The following is a 24,264-nucleotide window of genomic DNA, read 5'->3' on the forward strand; positions in this document are numbered from 1 at the left end:
AGAATGAGTGGGATGTTCAATAATGATGCATCATGACCCTTGCTGGTATTCCAAATGCTGAATCTCTTCGATTTTGCTGAGTAAACCTTTCTGGTGGATGGTCTTCAGGCTGTTAATATCTGCTGAACTTCCTTGGAGAGAGATAGATTGAGGTTATTCATGGGATCTCCCAAGCTGTTAGCTTCAGCGTCTGAATGTTGGGATGTACTGTCTTGAAGTTGTGTTGAGTCAAAAGTTGGGGCCATTGGGGAAGGGCCCACTTTTTGTTGTGACATATGCTCCGTAGTAGTGGGTACCAGTGTTGTCTTGGCCAGTCTGGAGCTATTAGGATCCCCTTGGGCTTCTCTGCTTTGATCTTTAGTAATACTGTGGTCATCAGTGGCAGAGGTGGGAATGCATAGATTTTTAGGAAGTTCCAGTTGAATGAGAGAGCATCTATTTTCCATGCTTGTGGGTGATATGTCCTTGAACAGAACTTTTGTAGATGATGATTGAGGTGGGAGGCAAATAGGTCTACTTCTGGCCTGCCCCATGTCGAGGTGAGTCGATGAAGATTTCTGGATGTAACCTCCACTCGTGGGGTCTAGGAAATTCCTGCTTAGGCTGTCCGCCAGCACATTGTCTTTGCCTGGAACAAACTGGGATTGCAACTGTATGTTTAGGCTCAGTGATTTTTCCCAAAGATTCATTGTCAGTCTGCAAAGGGGGTAAGAATGGGTGCCCCCCTGCTTGTTTATGTACCACATCACAGTGGTGTTGTCTGTCCGTATTAGCAGGTGGCCTTGCTGAAGTTGTTGTCGAAAGACCTCGATGGCATGCATAACTGCCAGCATTTCTTTTTGGTTGATATGCAGATGTGTTTCCTTTGGAGACCATTGTCCTTGAATACATCTGCCCTCCATGTGCGCCCCCCATCCAAGGTCTGAGGCGTCTGTGGTCATGGTCTGTGTTATCTGAGGTTTTTTGAACGACATACCTGTGTTTGCCTGGCTTACCGAGGCCCACCATAGAAATTCCTTTTGTAGGCATGGAATGAGCGGTATGGTTGTCTCTAGGTTGTTGCTGTGTTGAGACCATAAACTTTTTAGGTACCATTGAAGCTTTCTCATGTGTAGTCTTGCTAATGGAACCAGGAAAATGCAGGATGCCATGTAACCCAGGGCCTGTAGGAATCTCCTTGCAGTCATCTGGGTGAGCTTTGCCAAACCTTTGAAATAATGAGTTAACTTCTTTTGCTTGTCTTCTGTCAGGTAAGCCATTTGAGAGGCTGTGTCTAGTTTGGCTCCTAAGAAGGTTATTTGCTGGGATGGCTGAAGTTTTGACTTTTGGAAGTTGACTGTGTATCCCAGAGCCTGTAGCAATTGTATGACATAATTCAAGTTTTTTGTCAAAATCAGTTTGTCGTCCGCTTGTATGAGGCAGTCGTCCAGGTATGGGTAAATTTGGATCCCCTGGAGCCTGCAATGAGCAATTACTGAAGCCAGGCATTTCATGAATACTCTGGGCGCAGTAGATAAGCCAAATGGCAATGCTGAGAATTGATAATGCTCTGGCCCTGCAAGAAATCTGAGGTATCTTCTGCAGCTGTGTCTGATAGGGACATGCAGGTATGCCTCCTTGAGGTCCAGAGTAATCAGCCAAGACCCCTTGCCCAGCATGGGAAGGAGTTGCTGTAGAGTCAGCATTTTGAACTTTGGTACTATGAGAAAAGTGTTTAATGCGGACAAATCCAGTATTGGTCTCCACTGAGTTTCTTTTCTTGGAACAAGGAACAGTCTTGAATAAAACCCTGGCCTTGTTCTTGTTGTGGAACTTTTTCTATTGCTTTGATATGAGCAAGCAGAGAAATTTGCTTGATAGCCTCTGCCCTCTGGTTTTGTGGTAGGTTTGGCATGCCTTGTTTTCTTGGCAAGGTATGAAAGTGGAACCTGTAACCTTGGTCTATAATGTCCAAAATCCATTTGTCCTTTGTCAATCTGTGCCAATTGTCTGAAAACAGAGATAATTTTCCGCCCAAAGGAGCTTCTGTTTGCTCCTTGGTCAGCGGAAGTAGAGGAAAGTCATTGAGATTGTCCCTGTGGGGCAGGAGTAACCCCTGTGTCACTTCTTTGGTTTGCTGGTTGCCATTGTCGTCCCCTGTAGGAACCTCTGTATTGTCCTCTTCCTCGGCCACGCCTGTTTTTGCCCCTTTGAAATCTTTCAGGATTAGGAAAGGACCAGTTTTTAGAAGGCCAATTCCTGCTGAATCTGGGTGGCTGAACCTGGAGGAAATCTTTGACTGTCTGAACTGACTTGGCTTTTTCCTCAATGGACTTTAACACATCTTTAGCATTAGCACCAAAAAGCTTGTTCTTTTCCAAGGGTGCATCAAGAAGTTTTGCCTTAACATGATCTGGTAGAGGTTGTTCTTTTAACCATGCATGTCTACGAATGACCGCCCCTGTCATAGCTGCCCTACATGAAGCTTCCAAAGCATCATATCCACACTGAAGAAAGTGATTGCTAACTTGCTGAGAATTATGTACAGCCTCCTGCAAAGACTTCCTATCTAAAGGTTCAGGAGAGGCCAATGTTTTCTGTAAATCATCTAACAGGTAATCCTGATATTGAAAACATATGAAAGAGACAATTGAGAGCTCTCACAGATAAAGTAGTGGAGGTGTAAACCTTCTTCCCCCATCTCTCTAATGACCTAGCTTCCCTGTTGGAAGGCAAAGGATTTTTGGAGGTGGTAGCTGAGACCCCTTTCGGTCCCTGTGAAATTGTTTCTAAATCAACAGCATGGGCCCTAAAGAAATGAGAATGTGTTTCTGGGACCCTATAGTATCTGTCAGGCTTGGCAGGAGCAGGAGGAAGAGTATCAGGGGTAACACTGGAGTCAGAGTATAAATCATCCAAAACATCAAGCACAGGAGGTATAGCTAAGGGCCTGTGTTGGGGCTTTTTAAGGAAGGTTCGAAGGCGCTTTCTGGAATCAGAATATTCCTGTCCTTGCCACTTAAAATGTTCCCTCATGGAATGCAGAACTTCCCCAAAGGAAATATCCTCAGGAGGGGAGGCCGAGGGGATGGAGTCCTCTGCATCTGAGTCCTCATAGGTCTGGTAGGGCTCTTCCTGGCTATCGGAGTGAACAGAGTCCTCAGAATCTTCATCTGAAGGGAGAGGGTCAGAGGGTTCAACCCTGGGCCTCTTATCAGGAGGAGGCTGGGATCTTCTCTCAGGATGGGCCTGGGAACCTCTGATCATGGAAATTAAGTCTGCGGCCATAGTCATGATTTGTGTTTCAGGAGTAGGCTGAGGTAAAGCTTTAGCAGTAAGGTGCTTGGTCTTGCTGGCTGCCTTAGCACGTGTGTAGGCCTTGATAGACATGGACATGGGAGGCCTAGCAGCTCCACGTGCAGGAGTGACCTTATCCACAGCAATGGTCTCGGGCATTTCCTCGGTTTCAGTATCCGGAGGAAAATCAATAACTGGCGTCGGAGTGGTCTCCGGTATCGGAGGCATCGGTAATGCGGTGTCTTCGGTTCGGAGCGGTGAAATAACCGCCTCAGAGGGAACCGGGGCACTCGCGGTTGGTTTTGGCGTGGTGTCGGTGGAAGACGCGGGCCGAGGATGTTGGTCCCGGTCTTTTCGTTTCTTAGGAGTCTGCGATGTCCGTAGTTCCGACGGCATTGTATAATCAAATTTTTCGCCGAAAAAGTCTTTAGCGAACTCCGCCCGGCGCCTGAGAGTGCGCTTATTGAAGCGAGCACAGGCGGCACAGGTGAGACGTGGTGGTCTGGGCCAAGGCAAGGAAGGCAGTAAGAGTGGAAATCCTTATGAGGTATTTGTTTACCACAAGACAAACAATTATTTACTTTTTCAGTAATTTCTGACATCGGCTGAGGCAAGAAAAGGTCCCCAATGGGGTACTTAGCTTTTTTGATGACTTTGATTCGAAGAATACAGGAGCTGACCGACCGGCACTTGCGAACTGCTTCTGCTTCGGGCACCGTGCGGCAAGAAAGACTGAAGAAGATGGCGTCGGCTGATGCTTATGTACTCCAGCAGCTCTGACGTCGGAGAGAAATGCGACATCAGCCGATGTCGGACCCAGACTTTGGAATCCGGCCGACCGAGGGCTGCCTGAGGCAGGACAACCCATATGTTATGACTGCAGTTGCATTCTTGAAGGGCATCAATCTTATAAGGGATGCCAGTCCACCACAGGATGCAAACACACCTATGGGTAATACAGATAATCACCATTTTACACATTGGCACTTCTTTGAGATATTGCAGAAAATAGAGGGTCTCAAAAAAACTCACACTGACACAGGGCTGAAATGCAGACCATGCACAGAAGGCAACCCAGACAGGAAATGAAGCAAAGAACCAAGTGCTTTGAAGAAACCATACTAACCAGTGCACCATGGTGCCACTCAATTTGGTGGATAATTTAACTGTTTTTATATTGTCATCTTGCACTGACATGTCTCCTGCTGAAAATTAGGAACTAATTGCTTTACCTTGCAGCTATTTTTAGAGATTGCTACCCTGTGAGAACTAACTTGACTCCACTAGTCTAGCAGATAAAACTGCTGTACCTTCTAAACTCTTATTTTCAGTTACGTCAGAGGCACAAACAATCACATAATGATTTATAATTTTTCAACTATACATTACCAAGTCAAAATGCATCATCATAATAGTGGTAATTCTGTGAATAAATGCAATATGGCAACCTCTTGTACAGATTCTTGCTCGTTTCCTTTTGCAGATACATCACAAAATATAGTGTTGCAACTAAGTTCTGTGGCATGTAATGCTGGAAGGCTTTTTAACCTTTCCATTCTAGCAAAAGAAGAGAGCTTCCAGACTGAGGCTGGTCATCAAAGTTCAAACAAGATCTACTTCTCCTTTAAAAAATGCATTTTTTTGCACCCTGACAGTGTGAAACTCCACATAAAATACACGCACCTTAGTAAATTTGCAGATAATGATGAAGGTTTGGGGAGAGAAACTGCAGCACCAATTAACTTCTTTTTTCTCGACTTGAAAGTTCAGATATCTCCAATCATCTGGAAGATTCTCTGGTTTGAAATAGTCTATTTACAGACAATATTACGTTTCAAAAAATTAAATGTACTTTGTTACCATAACACTAGATTTGCAAGAAGTGTGTTTCACCTTTGGTAGCAGCTACACTATACGCCAGAGGCTTTACATATATCACACCTGGAACTCTTGAGGTCTCTCCAAGTTGCACGGCTCCCATCATTTCAATTAATTCTTGCCACATGGACCTTTGATATCCTGAGGTAATAGGGTGCAGGTAACTCTCTAGTAGCGAGAAGAAGAGGTATAAGGTAGCTTCTAGACAGCTGCTCTTGTACTGCTGTGAGAAGGGAGCTGGAGACTACCTGGTCATCTCAGGCTTTGACAGATAAAAGGTTGGGTGAATAATGTTACTGAAGATGGACATACTTCTTACAGGTTTACTATTATGGTAAATACAAACTCTGTACATGTTAAAAAGTGGTGTATCTTTGACAGCAAAAAGGCAGGATCCCCAGCTGTATACATTGGTGGTCCCAGCAAGTAAAATAAACTTTTGACCTCAGTAGCCCCACACAATGCTTGTGCCCTGGATGTGATGTCCAGTTTGTAGTGCTTTGCAAAGGTATTTAGATATGACCAGGTGGTCACTGTGCAAACAGTGCATACCAAAGCATTTCTGAGCAAAGCAATGTATTTTAAAATTAAACAGTGCAATGGGAATCAAACTAATTCTGGGGGAATAACACAATCTGCAGGCTGTCTTGTATGGAAGCAAGTTACTCTGAGTGAAACAGTTCTACAAAAGCAGCAGGGTCCTTCTCAATTTAACCATCTTTGTTCACATACATGGTGAAAAGAAAGGATCCAGGACACAACCCTACAGTACCCCAGAGTAATGGAGAAGACAGACTTTTCTGTGTGACACCTAACCATATCAGCCCTATTTACCGAGTACTCAGAGAAGCAGGGAAGGAATGAATACCATTCCCAGCAACTCAACAAGGAGAACATTATGATCCACCATGAGTAAGCCTTTAAATCCAGAAATAGGACTGTTGTGTGGTAACCTTTGCCTTAGTACAGCAGTTTATCATTACATACATACAAATGTTTCAAGCACAGGCATTAAAGCCCTTCTAGCTTGTCAATATGCCAAAACACTTGTTCCCATAATAAATGTCCAGGCTGTTCTTAAAAATATCTAAACTAGTACTTGATTTAATGTAATTTGGTAGTCTGTTCCAAGCATCAGCTACTCTGTCAGAGAACCAATTAGTACACTTCTCATTCCTATAGAATCTTCCACATAGGTTATTTGATGATTTTCTAGTACTTTTTGATAACCCCAAACATTCCCAGAAGTAGTTGTCGCTAAATGCCTTATATACCTGAATAAGAGCTCCTCTTAAACATCTATAAGAGACACTGTACAAGTTCAGATATTTTAGTCTTTCATAATAACTTAGATTTTCACATCCATGGATGCCCTTAGTATATTTCTGCTGTACTCTTTCCAATTTATTCATGCTTGTTTTCCTATAGGGTTTCCATATTGTTATTCCATACTCAAGTTTGGGTCTAATGTAACTAACAAACAATGACTTCATTATGTTTGATTTCCTAGACTTTATAAATTGTTTTATACAACTTATAGTTCTATAACTATCATTAGCCAATTGGTTGACATGATTAGAAAAACTCATAACTGAATCTACCCATATTCCCAGGTCCTTAAATGAGTCTACAGTTTCAATAACTGTGTGCTATATTAAATATTCACCTTTCAGTTTATGTCTCCCAAATCTCATATGCTTAGTTTTTGATGTATTTATCAACATATTATTCTCCTGTGCCCAAACGGTCAATTTAGTCAAATTATTTTGCAGACATGCCCTATCTGTAACACTTGTAATCAGTTTACCCAATTTCAGGTCATCAGCATACAGACTGTAGAACACCTCAGATGAAAAAGTAAGGTCTGAAAGATACAATCTAAACAAGTAAAAGCCTAGTACAGAGCCCCGTGGGACACCTTGACTGTAACCTAGGATTTCACCTGTCCAGTTGTTGTATGATACTTGCCTTGCCCTATTTGTAAGCCATTCAGCTATCCATCTTATCAACAGTACATCAATACCTAGTTGTACTAATTTATTGATCAGTGTTTTGTGCATGACCCTGTCAAATGCTGAAGTTAAATCTATATAAATCACAGCACAGCACTTTTTTTCATTCATAGCTGTTATTATATTGTTATAGAACATCATGTCACAGGTGGTAATAGATCTATTTTCAACATATGCATGCTGATATATGGTTTCAAGTCCCAACCTATCCAGTTCTGACAATAACTTATCCAGTATTACCTTCTCCATTATTGTTCCACAACATGAAAGTAGACTTAAGGGTCTATATGATTCTGGGTTTGTCCTACTCCCCTTTCCCTTAAAGACAGGATTAATAAGTGCATGTCTCCAATCTTGAGGAATCTCCCCATATTTATATGACCTAGTGAATAATAGATGTAATGGCAGTGTAAGTTCTTGCTTAAGTGTTCTCAAATCATTGTTACTTATTCCGTCTCCTCCCTGCCCTTTGTTTGGATCCAGTTTGCACAGTTCTTTTTCAATATAATCTAATTTGATTCCAGTATCTGGGGTTACCTGGATGTCACTAGGACAACTTACCACCCCTTTTGTGGAGTCAAACTGTTTTGCATAAGATTTTGTAAATATATCTATAATCTGTTGTGTCTGAGAATAAATTTTAGAATCTGCACACAGTTTATCAATTTGTGTATCTTTACTCCTTCCACATCTTATGTATCTATAAAAAGGTTAAAGGTTTCCTATTATGCTCAATATCTTTATATAAATTTTCTTCAATTTTTTCTTGATCTTGTCTAACACTATGCTTAATCTGTCTGTCCAGCTCGTTTATTTCAGTTTTCAAAGTTGTAGTTCGACCTCTCTTCCATTTCTTATATTTTTTGTCTCTCACCTTAATCGGGTATCTTGTTCTTATGGAAATATACACCCCCTGATGTTACGTGCCTAGATCCCGATATTAAACATTTTTTTTACTTTTCGCACTCAAACAATTTCTCTTTCAAAACTTTCCACATTCCATCTGCAGTTTTTCCACTGAACACCTCACTCCAGTTAGTTTTATATAGCAACTTTTTGCATCCCTATAATCTGTAATTAACCTTCTGTGCATTGGTTTAGATTTCAGTTTGGCCGAATTACCTAGCAACAAATTAACCTTTATGACCCCATGATCGCTTTACATCAGTGGTGGTAAAACTTGACTTGAAGTTACAGTAATTTCTTTAGGAACACAAACAATATCTAGTATATTCTGTCCCCCGGTAGTTTTTTTTTACAGTCTGAAGCATTTGTTGTTCCTGAATATACTCTGTGAATAATTTCTTTACTAACGTTGTTGAATCAATATTATTCCAGTCTGTTTCTGGTAAATTTAAGTCCCCAGCTAATATTATTCTTCCCTCCTGTGTTTCATGTAAGAAATGTATGAATTTCTCTAGGTCATCTGCACTTGACTTTGGTGGTCTGTACACTCCAACAATTGTTATATGTTCGAGGGTTGTCTTTATTGTCACAGTTACACAGTCTATAGTATTGGTATTATCATTGAACATGTAATAATCACAAGTCTCATGGCTATCTTTAATGCCTATCATAACACCACCACCTGACTTTTTGTTAGAATGTCTGTTACAGTACAAACATTTATACTCTGACAGAACTGGTTTCCAGCCATTGTTCTTCAACCATGTTTCATAAACTATAACAACATCAATCTTGTGGGAATGTAGCAAATTTTCTAATGTTTATCCAAAAAATCTTTTCATTCACAGTGACCTGACTATCCTTTCTATAGGTGATTTGTGAAAAATATGTCCTAACACCAGTACAAGCTGTACTTTCTAGGAAGTCTGTCAGCTAACAGTTAGAGAATCTTTGTTGGTGACATCATTTTTACCAACATGAATAAAAACAGATCCATATTTCCTTACATTAAGGCGTTCCAAGGCTTGTTTCGCATCTTCTATTTTTGCTCCTGGCAAGCATAACACTACTCGATGTTCATTATCATCTCTGCAAATATAAGTATCAGTTCCTCTAATAACTGAATCTCCAATTACAAGAATATCTTTGCTGACCATCTCTGAAGAATCTTCAGCTTCTAATACAGTCATTTCAGCTCTATCAATTGTTACAAAGGATAGATCTTCATCACTATTAGTCTTATTAATTCCACTGTTTTCACTGCGTATTAAATTCTCATCCAGCTGGCACTGTAAATCCACGGCTTGAGCCATGTAGTCAACATCTGTCTTTCTCTTCTTTTTTCTTACAGTAATGTTCTTCAATCCTTCCACGTTCAGTTTTGATTTCTTCATTTTCACCTGCCCCTTGCCTCTTTTTTCTACCTTTTCCATTGGAAAGGTTTTTCTGTAGACTGAGGGTTTTCTGATAGACAGATATCTTCATTCCCTGTCACCAGTGTGTTACATAACAAATCAGAATCCTTTTTACTACGTATTCTCTTTCCTTTACAGTCATTAGTCAGTTTCTTTTCTTCCTTGTTATTTGTTGAGAACTTCTTCCTTTCTTTCTTTTTTTGTTTCCTTCTAAACAAACCAGATTCTCAGATTGCTGAGTACTTGCATCCACAACTCCATAGTTCTCAGGGGCCTCATCATCTTTCATAGGAGTTGAATGTTCTTTGCAGAAAATAGATGCATCATTTCCTAAATCTGTTCTGTTTGTTCTATGCCTAAGATTATTTAGTTCATCAGTCCAGTCATTAATATATGATACAACAGTTCTGCAAGCCATGCCAACTGCACATGTGCAATCATCATCATTAAGTTGAGATTTGCTTCTAACAATGGTAAGCAAATCATCCAACTTTTGACATTAGGAACAAAGATCACCAGTGTTATCAGCTGTTACCTTTAAATATGCATAGCATTTATTACCCTGTACAAGATACTTGTGTATTAGCAAATTGTTAATTGCATACTCATTTAAGGAATCCATATTCAGCTTTAATTGAATAAAATATTGCAAAGGAAAAAAATTACACAAACTAGCAAAGGAACTTAAATCAACTTCTATGGCAAAAATTATACCAGCAATATACAACTAAATAATAAAATACAATAAAGTTGTTCTGACCATACAAGTTCTACCAGCCAGACAGAAGTTGTAATTTCTTTACATCGTACGCAAAGGCGTGCAGTAGCTTCTGCTCACTATAGCTTGCAGTTGCACCTCCTTTTAACAGTAAAAATAAATAAAACTTCTCTTATCAGTCAACTCCACAACAAATCAGAAACCAAGACAGGATTGTTCTGATATGCTCAGAATTTTCCTCTCTGCAGTCTGTGTAAATTTATAGCTATCTAAGCCCCTTGTGGTGGCTAGAGCTTGCCTGTCCAAAACCTCCCTCCAGGGGAGAATAAGGGTATGAGTCTGTACTCATCTCTCTGTTACAAACCACCATCACTAAACTAGCTTTTCATAAGGCACAAGTCTTACAGCAAGTTGTGTTGCAGACTTACCACAGTTGTACATGTTTAGGTATGGTCATTTTGTGGTAGTCTTCATATTTGGGATTTCTGAGACAGAAGGACCGATATCTGGACTGACTTCCAGATCTCAGCAGCCTTTCCCCCACCAGGCAAGGAAGATATCCTCCCACCTTGATGTCAGCAAATTTATGGTATAACAGGGCCATCCTTCCATGCCATCCTTGGTTCTTAATTGTCTCAGGTCATAAAAATATTGATGCTTAAAGCTCAGAACTTTATCAGTCTGTCAGTTCATCTTGGCTTTTAGACTGGGCAGGTAAGTATCTCATTGGGGAAAACGTTTTGTACAATGTGTGCATGCACTTATTAGCCAGACACTGACTTTCTGCAACAGAAGTCCCAAATGTGAAGACAACTGCAACAGTGAACCATACTATGAACATCAACAGCCCCACTTTGGTTAACAGCAAGCTTTATGGTTTGGGCAATTTACTTTACAAAGCAGCATTGTTGATATTCTAACAAAAAATCCATTTTTCTGAGGGGAAAGCCCCTCTACTCAATATTTTAAGCACTTTTTAAACACTCCTTCATTAACCTGTTTCAGGCAGAATGCAGGGTGAACATGCAGATCTTGGAAGAATGTGATTGCTTTTGTTTTTTGATGAAAGTACTCAGGAGGTAAGTTTAACCATGCCTAACGCAGATAATGAAGATCAAAGCCATCTATTCAAAAGATAGGCCAGGAAAAGGCAATTTGTGTTTTTTCATAGCCATCTCATACAGCAAGAGACTCAATGCTTTTGCCAAAGTCTTTCAATCAGGATTTACAGTATTCCTGTAATGCAAAAACACTTGTTCTGAGCTAGAAAGGACAAGACAACAGAACATCCTGCACTTTTTGTTGTAATAACAAATGATCATCTAACTGCTGCTGTCATTCTCAAATCATAGTACAGAAGCAGAAAATACAGCTTTTAACATCAACAAAAAAATATACCTGAGACACCAAACGCTGATTTTCACTGAGCCATGTCTCCCTCATGGCAGCCTTCCGATCAAATCTTGCAGCCAGCTGCTCTAACTTCTCCTGACGGATCAGCTCAGTACGCAATGCCAATTCTCTTTCATGTTCTGCTTTTTCCAGCCGCTCCCATCCCTGGTGCAATGATGTACAAAAGCACAATGTAAGAGTTACTTGAAAATGCAATAAAAATGATCAAGTGTTGTTAGCAATTCTTTAAAACACAGTTTTGAATGCACATCAGTATATGGAAGGGGTTGCCCATCATGATGTCAGTAGCACTTGATCCTTTCTGTAATGCAGTTACACTTAGTTTTTACAGCATGTTTTCCCCTTCCTGGAAATCTGGAAAATCAGAAAAAAGGCAGAATGAAGAAAAAAATAAAAGTAAAACTACATGAAAGAAGGATGGAAAGAAAGCTATGTATGTAGCAACGGGCTCTCACCAGAAGAGCTAGTCACATGACAAATTAGGGTACAACTTAGATCCTGTCTTAGACAGTGTTCATAGAGCACAGGGCACCATCTGGACAGAGTCCCAGTGTACTGTTTGCAAAGAAACAAGTTAATATTATTTGAAGGTGGAATAGCAGAAACAGTAGTTGCAAAAAACCCCCACTCCAACAACAGATCTTTAGAGAAATCCCAGGCAGCCATTACTTTAAGGATGGGTGACTCCTCAGCAGATCACCTTCAAAGGTCTTATAGTTGTTTTTAAGTACCAGCATCAGTGCATCTGTGTAAATATAAATAAAATGTAAGTATTTCTCTGCCCACTTGCTATCATGTGTTTACTATTATACGCTATGCTTGTTTATTATATACTCTATATTGATGCTTTTGTGACTAATTTACTGCGCGTTTTGCTTTTTCAGTGTTGAATTAATATTGCTTTAATGTTGTTTAATGCTGCTTTTCTCTCTCTTGCAGTTGTGTGTGAATCATTATTAGCTGTTTTGCTGCATTCGCCTTTGCCTGTGGGCAAGGTCATGGCTGAAAAATGTCTTCAGACCAATCCATTTAACCTGTTAAAAAGTGTAATAAATACATAAATAAAAGTCATCTTAGTACTGCCATCACAGGTGATGTCACAAGTTTAGAAAACTAGAAGTTGACCACTGATGTATCAGTTACACAACCTCAACAAAGCCCCTCTGTATAGAAGGTCCCTAGGCTTGATTCTTGAAGGGAGAAGGATCATTCTACATTTTGTTGTGTCTTTCGGCTTTTCCCGGTTAGGGGTCGCCACAGCGGAACTCCAGTCCGCTAATGATTGGTAGTTGATTTTTATGTGCCGAGTTACCAGCCCTGATGCACAGCCTTCAACGAAGGTATGCCCATTCACGCATGTCTCCACGCAGAAGATGCTCCAGCTAGAAATCGAACCAGACAGCGTCTTACTGTGAGGCGACAACGCTACCGCAGCACCACCACCAATCTACATACACCTTGTTATAGCACTGGCACTTAAGAGCACTACTTATCTCCCTAAGGTGCTGGAATGGGTGGAGTCACACCTGCTGAAAACAGAGCATCAATAGGTTATCAGAAGAGAAGCTAGCATATTCTCTCAAGGCAGAAAACAGGGCTGCTCCATAGAGTGATTGCCCTCTTGTCAAGACAACAATAAAGTATCAGCAAGGCGGATATGTCAACAAATAAATGCTGCAGAAAGGGGAATGTAGAATAAAAGAGGGAACTCTTGACTGAAATCTCTTTGTCTCTACAACTTTTAAATTCTTACATAACCATGTTATTTTCTTTGGAATGTTTCAGTCAATTCACTGTAACTGATTTGGTTTCAATTATATGCCTGACTGAGTGGATAAAAACTTATTAAAATGGCCCATCCTGGGTTTGTGACATGTTCCTGTACACGTTGCTTCTGTGCAAGAACCATGTTTTTCTGGCCCAGTTTGGTTAGAACGACTGTAGCACACACAACAGTTCTGCAAGATCACAGGAATGCTGAGTCAATGTAGGAAAGCATGTATTGCTTACTAAGATAATTGACAGTCCATGAATCATCACTATCTTTCTTCAAATGAGTGTCAGCTTTGGAGTTTAAAAAAGTTAACCAACGCTTTATGGGATGTAAAGTACAGTTTTGTACCTACCATAAATGTAGATGTCCGATAGATATGCAACTGCAGTCCTTACATATGGGTTGTCCTGCCTCAGGCAGCCCTCGGTCGGCCAGATTCCAAAGTCTGGGTCCAGCGTCGGCTGATGTTGCCTACTCCCCGATGTCAGAGCGGCTGGGGTATAAAAGCATCAGCTGGCGCCATCTTCCTCAGCGTTTCTTGCCCCAGATGCCAGGTGCCCTCCAAGGAAGGCTAAATTTAGAACTGGATGAAAATTCCAGACAAACACAATAGCAATAAACAGATACACCATAACAGATATCCCCAGCTAAGTATAAAAGGAGGGAAGTGGACCCAATACACAGAGGGGTAGGAGGGAGGGAAAACCTGACTGCAGTTGCATATCTATCGGACATCTACACTTATGGTAGGTACAAAACTGTACTATGTCCTTCAAGAATGCAACTGCAGTCCTTAGATATGGGTTGAATACCATAGCCAAGCTGGGGGTGGTAGGCTCTAAGATAAGGATGGTGTAGCTAGAATGCCCTGCAGGACTGCCGAAGCAAAGCCTGCTCGGGATCTGGAATATAAAGGCAGGTGGTAGTGCTTGGAAAATGTATGCACGGAGCTCCATGTAGCCGCTTCTAGAATGTCCTTTGTAGCCACCCCTCTTAGGAAGGCTGTGGAGGTGGCTGTAGCTCTGGTGGAGTGTGGCCTGATATTGGCTGGCACACCCTTTCCATGGAAAAAATAACAGAATCTGATGCAATGTCCAATCCATTTTGAAATTGTTTGTTTGGAAATTGCCTTTCCTTGCACTCCCGGAGCATATTCTACAAATACTTGGTCAGACTTCCTGTTGTCCTTTGTTCTGTCCAATTAGTAGCGCAGTTGTCTGTGTATGTCCAAAGTGCGCAGCAGCTTTTCCCCTTTATTTTGAGGATTGGGGAAAAAGGTGGGAAGGTGAATTGCTTGATTTAGAGACACCCTGGATATCACTTTTGGCATAAAAGAAGGATTGGTTCTTAAAGAAACCCTGTCTTGATGGAAAATGAGAAATCCAGGTACCGCCATGAGGGCCTGTATCTCCGAAACTCTCCTTGCTGAGGTGATTGCCAACAGGAAAACTGTTTTCCAGGAAAGAAATTGCAATTCTGAAGATGCTGCTGGTTCAAAAGGAGGAAGAGTTAATTTTTCCAACACGAAGTTGAGGTCCCATGTAGGCACTGGTGGTTTTCTGGGAGGCTTAATATTCTTTATCCCTCTTAGAAATTGTCTTAGTAAAGGATGTGAAAACACAGGAGGATCAGTGTTGTATGATGCTGAAATTGCTGAAGCGTGTATTTTTATGGAAGAATAGGAAAGTCCATTATGCAGCATTTCTGCCAAGTATTCCAATATCTGTGGGATGCTCAGTACTGATGCATCCTGTCCCTTTGTTGGTATTCCAGATGTTGAATCTCTTCCATTTGGCTGAATAAGTCTTTCTGGTGGAAGGTCTGCGTGCTTCCAATAATATTTGTTGAACTTCCTTGGAAAGAGAGCTATGGGTAGAAATCATGGAACCCTCCAGGCTGTCAGCTGCAGAGTTTGCAGGTTGGGATGAACCGTCCTGTAATTGTGCTGAGTCAAGAGTAGAGGCCACTGAGGCAGGGGCCATGGGTTGGTGCAAGTTATGCTCCTTAGTAATGGGTACCAGTGCTGTCTTGGCCAATCTGGAGCTATTAAGATGCCTTTCGGTTGCTCTGCTTTGATCTTCAGTAACACCTTGGTCATTAATGGTAGAGGTGGGAATGCATAGATTGCTAGAGAATTCCAGCTGAATGAGAGAGCATCTATTCTCCAGGCTTGTGGATGCTGTGTCCTCGAGCAGAACTTTTTCAGATGATGATTGAGGTGGGAGGTAAAGAGATCTATGTCCGGCCTCCCCCATGCATGGGTTATTTGAGCAAAAATGTCTGGAGGCAACCTCCATTCGTGCGGGTCCAGGATGTTTCTGCTTAGACTGTCTGCCAGAACGTTATCCCTGCCCGGAACAAACTGGGATTGCAGCTGTATGTTCAATTCCAGGGACTTTTCCCAAAGAGTCATTGTTAGTCTGCAAAGGGGGTAAGAATGAGTACCTCCCTGCTTGTTTATGTACCACATAACAGTGGTGTTGTCTGTCTTTATTAGCAGATGGCCTTGTTGAAGATATTTTCCGAAGGCCTCAATTGCATGAATTACTGCTAACATCTCTTTTTGATTGATGTGTAGATGTACTTCCTGGGGGGTCCATTGCCCTTGAATTCATCTGCCCTCCATGTGCGTCCCCCATCCATGGTCTGAGGCGTCCGTTGTAATGGTTTGGCTTGTTTGAGGTTTGTTGAAAGGCATACCTTTGTTTGACTGGCTTGCTTGGGCCCACTACAAAAATTCCCTTTGTAGACATGGAATGAGTGGGATAATTGCTTCTAAGTTGTGGCTGTGTTGAGACCATAAACCTTTTAGGTACCATTGCAGTTTTCTCATGTGTAGTCTTGCCAGTGGAATCAGTAGAATGCAAGATGCCATGAAACCCAGGGCCTGCAGGATTTTCCTTGCAGTCATCTGGGTGAGCTTTGCTAGGCTTTTGAAGTAATGTGGCAATTGTTCTTGCTTCTCTTCTGTGAGGTAAGCCATTTGTGATTCTGTGTCTAGTTTGGCTCCTAGAAAAATTATTTGTTGGGATGGCAGTAGTCTTGATTTTTGTAAGTTGACTGTGTATCCCAAAGCCAGTAGTAAGTAAATGACATAATTCAAGTTTTTTGTCAAGGCTTGCTTGCTGTCCGCTTGTATAAGGCAGTTGTCCAGGTAAGAGTATATTTGTATCCCCTGGAGTCTGCAGTGTGCAATTACTGATGCCAGGAATTTCGTGAATACTCTGGGTGCAGTAGATAAGCCAAAAGGCAATGCTGAGAATTGATAATGCTCTGACCCAGCAAGAAATCTGAGGTATCTTCTGCAACTGTGTCTGTTTGGGACATGCAGGTATGCCTCTTTGAGGTCCAGAGTAACCAGCCAAGACCCCTTGCCCAGCATGGGAAGGAGTTGCTGTAGCGTCAGCATTTTGAATTTTGGTACAATGAGAAAAGTGTTTAGAGTGGACAAGTCCAGTATAGGTCTCCATTGCTTTTCTTTTCTTGGAACAAGGAACAGCCTTGAGTAAAATCCCTGGCCTTGTTCCTGAGGAGGAACCTTTTCTATTGCTTTGATTTTTATCAGCTTTGAAACTTGTTTGAATGTCTCTGCCCTTTGATTTTGTGGCAGGTTTGGCATGCCTTGTCTTGTTGGTAAAGTATGGAAGTGGAACCTGTAGCCTTGGTCTATTATGTCCAGAATCCATTTGTCCTTTGTTAAAATGTGCCAATTTTTTGAAAATAAGGATAATTTTCCGCCTAAAGGTGCTTCTCTTTGAGCCTCGGTCGGCGGTGTCAAAGTCAAGTCATTGTGATTGTCCCTGTGGAGCAGGGTATGTCCCTGTGCCACCTCTCTGATTAGTCGGTTGCCATTGGCGTCCTCTGTAGGAGCCTCTGTATTGCCCTCTTCCTCGGGTACACCTGTTTTTTCCCCTTTGAAACTTGTCATTGTCTGGAAAGGACCAATTCTTAGAAGGCCAATTCCTGCTGAACCTTGGTGGCTGAACCTGGAGGAAATCCTTGACTGTTTGCACTTATTTAGCCTTTTCCTCAATTGATTTCAACACATCCTGAGCATTAGCACCAAATAGCTTTTGTTTTTCCAGAGGTGCATCTAGAAGCTTTACTTTAACATGATCTGGCAATGCCTGTTCTTTCAACCATGCATGTCTACAAATGACTGCCCCTGTCATAGCTGCCCTACATGAAGCTTCCAATGCATCATAACCACACTGAAGAAAATGACTGCTAACCTCCTGAGTGTTATGGACCAAATCCTGCAAGGCCTTTCTGTCTAAAGGCTCAGGAGAGGTTAACCTTTTCTGCAAATCATCCATCAAGAAATCCTGATACTGAAACATATGAAAAAGGCAATTAAGGGCTCTCATGGCAAGAGTGGATGAGGTATAAACTTTTTCCCCCACCTCTCCAGGGACCTAGCTTCCCTATCTGAGGGCAAAGGATTTTTGGCCGTGGATGTGGCCACCCCTTTGGGCCCCTGGGAAATTGTTTCTAGATCAACAGAATGGGCCTTAAATAAATGTTTGTGAGTTTCAGGAACCCTGTAGTATCTGTCCGGCTTGACAGGAGCAGGGGGAAGAGAATCAGGAGAAGCACTCGAATCTGAGTACACATCATCCAGTACATCTAACACTGGAGGGATAGCTAAAGGCCTGTGTTGGGGAAGCTTAAGGAAGGTACGCAGCCACTTCCTGGAGTCGGAGAATTCCTGACCTTGCCACTGAAAATGCTCTCTCATGGAGTGGAGAATTTCCCCAAAAGAAATATCCTCAGGAGAAGAGGCAGAAGGAATAGATTCCTCCGCATCAGAACCCTCGTAGACCTGGAAGGACTCTTCCTGGGTATCTGAGTGATCAGAGTCACCAGAGGCTTCATCTGAAGAAAGGGTGTCTGTATGTTCAACCCTGGGCCTTTTGTCAGAAGGTGGCTGAGAACCTCTGTCAGGATGGGCCTGGGAGCCTCTGATTAAGGAAATTAAATCTGCAGCTAAAGTCATAATTTGTTTATCAGAAGTGGGCTGAGGCAAAACTTTAGGAGGGTGAGACTTAGCCTGGCTGGCAGCCTTAGCACGTGTGTAGGCCTTGATAGACACAGACATAGGAGGCCTAGCTGCCCCACGTGCTGGAGTCACCTTGTCCACAGGTATGGTCTCAGGCAAATCCTGGGCTTCAGTTTCTGGGGGAAAATCAACAACCGGCACCGGCGCAGGCTCCGGGGCCGGAGTGATCGGTAAAGTGGTGTCAGTCCGGAGCAGAGGAACAACCGCCTCAGAAGAGACCGATGCACTCACGGTAGTTTTTGGCGTGGTGTCGGTGGAAGTCGCGGGCCGAGAATGTCGGTCCCGGTCTTTCAGTTTTTTGGAAATATGTGGTGTCGGTTGTTCCTACGGCATGTTATAAGAGTATTTATCGCCAAAAATGCCTTCAGCAAACTCTGCCCGGCGCCTGAGAGTGCGCTTATTGAAGCAAGCTCAGGCGGCACAGGCCGAGACGTCGTGGTCTGGGCCAAGGCAGGGAAGGCAGTAAGAATGGAAGTCCTTATGAGTTATTTGTTTACCACAAGACAAACAGTTATTAACTTTTTCAGTTTTTTCTGACATCGGCTGAGGCAAGAAAAGGTTCCCCAATGGGGTACTTAGCTTTTTGATGACTTCGGATACGTAAAACACAGGAGCTGACCGACCGGCACTTGCAAACTGCTTCTGCTTCGGGCACCGCGCTGCAAGAAAGACTGAGGAAGATGGCGCCAGCTGATGCTTTTATACCCCAGCCGCTCTGACGTTGGGGAGGAGGCGACATCAGCCGACGCCGGACCCAGACTTTGGAATCCGGCCGAACGAGGGCTGCCTGAGGCAGGACAACCCATATGTAAGGACTGCAGTTGCATTCTTGAAGGACATCCCACAAGAAGGTATGTGGAGCTCTGCTCTCAGTGAAAAACATATGCTGTGTGAGTGCACTAATGTGTCTGTTAGTGTACTGCAATGGATGTGCATGTGTTAAATGCTTGTGCTGCAGTGGATGTGCATGTGTTAAATGCTTGTGTACTGCAGTGGATGTGCATGTGTTAAATGTTTGTGATGTGCATGTGTTAAATGTTTGTGTACTGCAGTGGATGCGCACGTGTTAAATGCTTGTGTACTGCAGTGGATGTGCATGTGTTAAATGCTTGTGTACTACAGTGAATGTGCATGTGTTAAATGCTTGTGTAGAGTGCCAGTGTACTGGGATTTCCATGTGTGTTGGTTCAGGGATGTAGTCTCAGAGCCTAATTAGAACTGGCCATTTTTGAGAAACACCATTATCATTGAGTGTCCCAGTATGTGTAAAAAGCATTAGCAGCTCCAATGAAAGTTAAGCCTAGATTACTCTCTCTCTCTCTCTGTCTGTCTCTCATCAGACCAAACCATCTTCCCCCAGAGTGGGGCACCAGTTTGGCAGCTGACCATACCATCTTTCAGGGGAGACAAAGAGGACATTGAGGTTTACCAGTGCCATGTCATCCATCACTGCAGAGTGTATTTATGTATGCTCTACTGTATTTCCCAAAGGGGTAGGGTGGGGTGTGCATTATGAAAATAACATTATGCACACATGACAAGCTAATGTAGCTGTCCATCCTTCTTAAGCACATGTATTTGTTGAACAAAGTACCACGCCTCAGTCTTCACTAGACAGTGGTACAGTTGCAGAAAAGCCCCATAACCTCCCCCCTCCCCCCATACAGGTGTGCAGGCTATCAGCTTCTCAAGCCAACCCTCCCAAAAGTTTGGCCCTCCAGCTTCTCAGGTTTTAAGTGATCCTGGGTTATCAGCAACACAGGTAGACACCCTGCTTCTGGGCCAGCTAGGTAGCCTAGGAGATCACTAACATTAAGTCAGTGGATTATGCAGTTTCAAAAAGTAAGACAGCTACAGGTAATCTAAACATGGCCCACTATTCAGATGTTTCACAATAACTTCAAAAGGGGCAACACTGATGTACTAAAACATTTTGCCTCATAAGCTGTAACCACTTTAAAAACTAAAGACAGTACTGACTCTGAGAGCACTTCAACTTGTAAATTACAGTATCCTATTGGACTGTAAATTCATGAGGTAATGCACTGTTCACTAGTGGTCTGGCAAAACAGTAAACTAAAGCATGCCAATGTTCCAGGTTCAACCAGCAGGCCTGAAACTGGAGGACAGGACCCACTGAGTTGCTTATGGCCTTCTCTCATATATAGGGGAGAAGGCTAAAAGAATCTGCCACCACATAAACCATCTCTGGTGGAAGACGGAACTAACCCTAAGTGCACTAGTGAAAAGCACTTGAAGAAGAATTCTTGAAAATGGCAGACCTAGCATGTGTGTTAGAATATAACTGTGACACTGCAGCAGTTCAGGAAATCTAATGTAGAAAATAAATAATAAAATAAACAAACAACCAAACAAACATATGTAGTACAAAACAGCTGTAAAAATGAAGAGAATGGACGTGCATTCTGATATAAGCGTTGGTGACAGAATCTCCAGAAGACAGAACTGTACGCTCACTTATTCATCAAAATCCAATAAGAGGAGTTTTAAGTGGCAATAAGGTCAAGACCTCAACCTGTTCAAATATACTGAAAGCCTTGATGCTAATTTGACACTATCAAAGGAACAACATATCACCTTCATAAAAAATGTTCACAAAAGGTTAAAAATTAGAGGGGTCTATGACAGCCGTTTTGCAAAGGATATTTTGACACTTTAAGAATAGAATGTGCAGTTGTGTGCCACTTACCAAAACTGTAGATGTTCAAATAGATCAGTGTTGCAGTACTGATTCTTAGGTCTTTCTGGCATGCAGAAGACCATGACCAGCCCAATTTTCAGAATCCTTGTATCCTCCCTAGCCAAAAGATGTCCAAAGACAGACATCTGGATCTATCACATGAGAATTTTACTGTTGCTTATTCTAAGTCTGTTTTTAATGTGAAGCTATTTTGTTTAGCAGATGGCTATTAATGTTTGTGCTATAAAAACTGTAAGGAGTACTAGTAGCACAACTGGCAACGTGCTCACCTTTGGTGCAGAAGGCTGTTGGTTCACCATGTAGATGGATTGCTGAGAGGGATGCTGCACTATCCAGTGTGTCACCACTGGATGATAAGTTAAACTGAGGCCCCACCTGCCTGCATGAATGGTAGGTGCTCTGAGATCTATTACATCCACCTGAGCTACTGAAGAGTAGGGGGAACTTCTTGAGGCCCTGGCCACATTTCTCCTAGTAGTATAAATACCACCAATCATCTCCCCTGAAAAAAGAGTACTAGCACAGTGGAACCAATCTAGGAAATGAAGGATAAATAAATTAAACTAAAATACATTTTAAATTTAAATCCACATCTTCATCTTAATTTCAAATGTAAAGACGAAGAAAATAGTATGCACGCTTACAGCTTTAATCAGTGTTTATGGTAAATGGGTAGAGAGAGACAATGGGACACAAGAATGGCTGTGGGGGGGGCCCTGGTCCATTACCCTGCCTAGCACCCCATTTGGACACGATTCAGCTTTGCATCTGGACATCAGGGTATAGGAAGGGCATTCAATGGTGCCATCTTCAGGTCTTTGTAATCAGTGAACAATCAGTCTGATACCCGAGGACAGCCCAACCTCCCCAGTTGTCTGAATCTGAGTGAGAAAGAGGAAGATCACAGGAGACAGAGAGGAGATGACAGAGATAAGAGGCCTATCAAGTGGGAGCAAAGTGGTCGGCAGATAGAGAGGTTGGAGGGTAGGAGTATGTGCTGCAACACTGATCTACTCAAACATCTAAAATTATGCCAAGTAGGACACAATTATACTGTGTTCTTCATAGTCAGTGTTGCAGTATTGATTCTTAGAAGGACTCCCAAAGCCAACTGGTGGGCAGTAGGTTATCTGTATGACCCTAGGAAATAAGGCTTTGCAGGATGGCAGTAGTGAAACCAGCTCAAGCCCCGGAGACCCTGCCTAAGTTATAGTATTTTGCAAAGGTGTGCACTGAGTTCCATGTGGATGCCTGTAGGATGTCCTGGGTAGTGACTCCATTGAGGAAAGCAGTGGTAGTTGCCCCCACCTGGTGGAGTGTGCTTTAATATGTCTATGTAGAATTATTACTTGGTGGGAGTAACAGAACTTAATGCAGTTTGGTATCCACTTTGAACTTGTTTGTTTAGGACAGGCCTGCCTTCTTTACCTACTGCAAAAGCCACCAGTAATTGCTCTGCTCTTTGGGGGGGGGGGGGGGGTTGTCCTGTCCAGACAGTATCTGATCTGCATAGGCACATCCACAGGATATGAAGGACTTTATCTGCCCTGTTCTGTGGATTTGGGAAGAAGCCTGGCAGGCGGATAGCCTGGTTTATGGTAAATTATGATACCATCTTAGGCATAAATTATAATGTGTTACTCTATCCATATGAAAGACAGAAAGGCTCTTTACAAATGATGGCCTGTAGCTCTGACACCCTCCTTGCTGATATGACAGTGCTCTTCCAAGTCAGCATCTTTAGAAAGGCAGTTGCAGTAGGTTTAAAGGGGTGCAAGGCGAGTTTCTCTAGCACATAATTTAGATCCCAAGCAGGAAATGGGGTCCTTCTGGGTTTTCTCAAGTGAATTACTCCTTTTAGGAAAATCTTCATGTGGGTGTGTGAGAAGGTAGGTGGAGAACTGTTCAGGCAAGTTGAGATGGCAGACACATGTATGTAATACTGCAGTAGGAAAGTCCCCGTCTAAACAGGCCTACAAAATACTACAAGACTGAGATGATGTCTGCTTGAGAACGGCTTGTGTTCTTGTTGTGACACACCAGATAGAAAATCTCTTCCATTTTGCCAGGTATGATTTTCTGGTATTGGATTCCTTGCCTCCTTTAGAAAGAAAGGCACATCTGTGGAATTGGAGGCATTCCTTGGTGTCAAAACCCAATCCTCAAGGCTGTTAACTTAAGTGTGTCTAGAAAAAGATGCAAGACAGATCTCTAAGCTTAGCTGAGGAGCTCCATTTCCTGTGGTAGGTTGTGGCCTCTCCCCTCACTGAAGGTCAAGAGAAGGGAGAACCAGTGTTGCCTCAGACAGAAGGGGGCTGCTAGGACTATGCTGGCTCTTGTCTACCCTGACTTTTACCAGTAAGCCAGGGATGAAAGGTAATGGCGGGAATTCATACAAGAACAACTTTGTCCATATGAAAAGAAAGTATCTATTTTCCAGGTCTCTTTTTGTTGGGTTCTGGAGCAGAACTTCTGTACTTATTTGTCGTGGTGAGAGGCAAATAGGTCTGTTGAGGGCATGAGGGAACACCCCCCCACACACACACACACACACTGTAGAGTTAGATCCAGGAAGACTGCTCTCTCTTCAGCATCCATTTGTTGGGGTCTAGAAGATACCTGCTTATGGAATCTGCCAGGATATCATTCTGATCAGGAACATAAGATGCTATGAGAGTTAGACCTAGTTCTTGAGCCAGCATCCAAATCTTCCTTTTGAGGTTTTGCAAAGGCTAGGACAGGTTACCCCCTTGCTTGTTTATTTATCACATCACTGTGGTGTTGTCTGTCCAGATCATCAAGGTCCCTGGGCTTAAATTCTGTTGAAAGACATATATGGACAGGTAGACTGCTAGTAGTCCCTTCTGATTTATATGCAGCTTTCTCTGCTGTGGTGTCAAGATGGCCTGCACTTTCACAAAGCCTAAGTGGACCCCCCACACACACACACACACCAAGCTATGTTTGAACTGTCGGTGGTGATGGTTTTGTTTGTTCCCAGTAAAGATATACTTGACCCAGGTGCTGCAATATGGTATTTTTCCACCATAATAGCTACTTCTTCAGGCAAGGAAGGGGAGGCAATAGTGCA

The 24,264-nt window shown here is 42.5% G+C and overlaps 1 protein-coding gene across 2 annotated transcripts in view; it reads right to left on the bottom strand.

Annotated features, from left to right (window-relative positions):
• Nucleotides 1-24,264, bottom strand: part of LOC122792927 (spectrin beta chain, non-erythrocytic 1-like) — a 1,986,067-nt gene that overhangs the window by 518,156 nt on the left and 1,443,647 nt on the right. For both annotated transcript variants that reach the window (XM_044060498.1, XM_044060499.1), the window contains one exon: nucleotides 11,604-11,762. In XM_044060498.1, the coding sequence (XP_043916433.1) occupies nucleotides 11,604-11,762 (159 nt within the window). The remainder of the gene's footprint in view (nucleotides 1-11,603; nucleotides 11,763-24,264) is intronic.

The sequence above is a fragment of the Protopterus annectens genome, chromosome 2.part0, assembly GCF_019279795.1.
Source record: "Protopterus annectens isolate FY-2018-M chromosome 2.part0, PAN1.0, whole genome shotgun sequence".
NCBI classification, from domain to species: Eukaryota; Metazoa; Chordata; order Ceratodontiformes; family Protopteridae; genus Protopterus; species Protopterus annectens.